Below are 3577 nucleotides of genomic sequence, written 5' to 3'. Positions count from 1 at the left end.
AGCAAATAGTGTTAAAGTGAACTAAAACAGGCGTTATTAAAAAACCACACAAACACACACACATTTTGTATCAATAACATTGCATATGATATTAGATTAATTATTTAGTGGGGTGAAAAAATTAAATATGAAAATAGTTAAGCCGAGTTTATACTCCAGAAAAGTGACCAGTAAGACTGCATTAAGTTTTCATGTGCCCCGTAAGGAGTTCCCACCATTATACAGCAAAGGGAATGGAGGAGTAACAACTACCAGAATGTGTCTCCATATAACAGACATGGGCAAATGCGGCTCATTTTGAGTTACATGCGGCTCTTGCTAAAAGTGTTAATTTCTGTTTTTTATTATTATTTTTACAATTTTATTTTTATAATTTTGTGAAAATATATTGAATTTTTTTAATAAACATTTGTTTTATATTATATAATAAAATCCTTACCATACTATCCGCCACAACAGTACAAAACTGCAGCTCCCATGCATTTTGCAAAACCTACATTTTGGCTCCCACTGAACTCTTGCTTGCCCACCCCTGTCATATAACATGCCAAATTTCAAATGCTATTTATTTCAAGGTACATTTTTTGATTTTTTTGTTTAAAAAATTTGTAATTAATGAAGATTTTCTTTTGTTTAACTCATGCTGCAGTTTCTGCACTTCTCTTGTTTTCTCCTCTTCATCACACTGAATTTTCTTCGCACCTTCCAATAGCCCTTGGGCAAGATGTATCTCTTCAACGTTGTTTTTCTCAACAGCATTTCGTAGTCTATTAGTGGCTTCTTCGAACATTCTAGACCTCGTTTTCCTTTGCATTTCTTCTTCTTCTTCTTTTTTTTCTTTCAACTTGACTTCAAGAATATCAATTTTCTTTCTCTCCTGTTGAAGTACTTTTATTTTATCTTCCACTTCTTTTCTTTTCCTTCCTTCTTGTTCTTTTTTCTGCTTTTTTTCTTCTTTCAGTTTACTTTGCTTGTCCAAAAAAGCCTTGTAATTAGCATATGCATTGCGAGCCAACCCAAGTAACTTCTTTGGCATTCGCACCAAAAAGGCATTATTGTTGTATATGCAAAGTCCATCTTTTACTAACAATAATGAATTCATCATTCGTTCTGACATAGAAGCTCTGTCTTCTGTCAGAATCCATCTAGAAATGGAGAACCCTCTTTCAACATCTGCATTGCCATGACTGAGAGCCAACAATGCTTTAACTACTTTAGCAACAGTTGGATATTTTGGCATTCCAACAGAATTCTTCAGGTCAAATAAGTGCTTCCAGTAAGCATCAATTCTATGAGCTGCCTTCATGTCAATTGAGTCAGTCTCCAGTTGAAGTAACTTCCACTCATCAGATAAGATATCCATTGGGACCTCAAATGGCAAACTATTTGCAGCTCTCGCAATGTCTCCACAACTTCTTTGCAAGATCCTTTTTTGTGGCTGCAAACACCTGATTGATTTCAAAGTAGTTGAGCCTATTGAAGATTTCTCAAGAAGATATTTACATGCTAATATAATGCTTTTGCATTTGGTTCCTGAATGGCAAAGTGTCCTTTTCTAGCAAAGAATCCAATTCTTTTTTCAAATCTGAGCTGCATGTTATGTCCTGCAAGGGCAGAAGGTTTTTTGCAACAAACAGGGTTTTCTGATCTGGCAGTTTGCCCCTAACAACAGTTTTCATGCACTCAGTGGTTAAGATCTCGTCCCAACAAAGATTGCACCAAAGTAAACAATTCACTATAAAGTTTATGTATTAAGGGATCATTGCATTGAAAATGCCCAGTAAACTTTGTGAATAGTTCAGCACTAGATATTCCCAAATAGAGTTCAGCTTTGATGGTAGAACACTTCAATAACTTTGAGATTATCTTATATGAAACACTATACATTAAACTGGAATTCTTCTGAGGAATGTGCTTTAGAAAGTATAATATGAGCCCTTCCCATTGTTCAATCAGTCTTTTTGCTGCAGGACCAAACGTCAGCCATCTAGTTGATGAATACTTCATAAATTTGTTGCATGGCAAATTAAGTTTCTCTTGAATCTCTATGTATTCATCCCACCTAGAGGGCCACCCATCAAAAAAGCTGTGTGTTGCTATGATGAGATCACCACCATCTCCTCCCAACTGTGTCAGGCCTTTCAAAAAGGCATTGTGGATTGTATGAATGCTGCATGTCCCTATGCTGATGAGGCCTTTTTTGCGAATTGTCAGAATTTCCTCATTCATGAGACGCAATACTTTTTTGTTTACGTTTGGTCCATCACATCCAATCATCAGTAATTTATCAAAAGGTAGATGTGCATTTTCAATTGCCAGTATTAATTTTGATTTAATTGTTTCGGCATCTGCATGCCCGATAAATGAGGTCTGGAGATGCCTGCAGACAGCTTCCTGTTGTTCCTCTGACCAGTATCTGATCAGTATTTGCAGTTCTTTTCTATTTTCTATATTGCATGTCTCATCATAAGAAATGGTATAATATGACCGTTGTGCATCATCTACCATTTGATCAAAAAAATATGGGGCCAAAGCTTCAGTAATTAAGTATCTCATTTTTTGATGTGACAATGAAAATTCTTTTGGAAGATTGTCTGCACACATGGCATTGATTGTCTCCTTTATATCATGACATGATGCAAATGAATAATTGCTGGCTATCGTTTTCATAGTCCATATTAGCTCTGCAGTGTAAGCAAAATCTTTTGCACTACAAAGTTGAAGCACAGGTTGTTGTGTGATGTGTGAAGCGCGATAGGAATACACAGACACATGAATTCAATTAAAACAAATTTAATTTCGCGATAAACAATATATACAGATGAGTTCTTTCGGATTCCCTCGGTCAAATTTCTCTTACTGTCCGTTAGTAACAATAACCCAAGTAGCTTACCTTCTTGGAAACTACTTGCCCGACAACACTAATGAAACCTGCGCGATCCTTAACTAACTTAAACCTAGGGATAGAAAAGTATAGAGATAAGAAAATGAGAAGAATTGATAGGATAGTGGGGTACCCTTGTTCTCGCTGAACTCGATGCTGGCTGGTGCTCTATTCTGCGTGTCTCTGGGTTCGTCAATGTTTTAAATATCTTCTACTATAATTTCTTTTCGGTGTCTCTGATTCGAAAATCCAGATCCTCACCTCACGGCTCTCCATTCGGCCCTCGTAGAATTCCGTCTCACGAGCTCGCCGTTTTCGTCCGTGCTTCTTCGTGTTTGGCCGGGGAAAAAGTGACCCTTCGTGACCCAGATTTGACTCGTCCTCCACTCGAACTCTTTGTTCCACACGGCCCCCTGGTGGGTGGGGAGTGGGAAGCCCCCGTTTCCAAAAGCCAGAACAATGAACAAAGGAAGTTAGAAAGAAGGGTTAAGAAAGAAAGAAAATTATTAAAACTAATTAAATCTAAAATACATATGTACTGTACAAAAATATGGCGTACAGCCACAGTTGCAATGATTGGTGTTCTGAACTGGCACTTGAGTCTACAACATTGCTCTCACTAGCAACACTTTCAGAACTAATACTTTGACATTGAGACATGTGAGGGGCAGTCGTCAGTCTTAACTGCTTGGG

General features: G+C 37.4%; 1 protein-coding gene across 1 annotated transcript; it reads right to left on the bottom strand.

Annotated features, from left to right (window-relative positions):
- Window positions 1–542: 542 nt before the first annotated feature.
- Window positions 543–2730, bottom strand: LOC136976220 (uncharacterized). Its single transcript, XM_067271442.1, has 2 exons — window positions 1720–2730; window positions 543–702 (listed from the first exon to the last, which is right to left on the bottom strand). The coding sequence occupies exons 1-2, from the start codon at window positions 2668–2670 to the stop codon at window positions 634–636; spliced, it is 1020 nt and encodes a 339-aa protein (XP_067127543.1). The 5' UTR covers window positions 2671–2730; the 3' UTR covers window positions 543–633.
- Between the last annotated feature and the right edge of the window lie 847 nt (window positions 2731–3577).

The sequence above is a fragment of the Centruroides vittatus genome, unplaced genomic scaffold (assembly GCF_030686945.1).
Source record: "Centruroides vittatus isolate TY-2023 unplaced genomic scaffold, ASM3068694v2 contig_399, whole genome shotgun sequence".
NCBI lineage: Eukaryota > Metazoa > Arthropoda > Arachnida > Scorpiones > Buthidae > Centruroides > Centruroides vittatus.
This window is presented reverse-complemented; position numbering and strand designations above follow the sequence as displayed.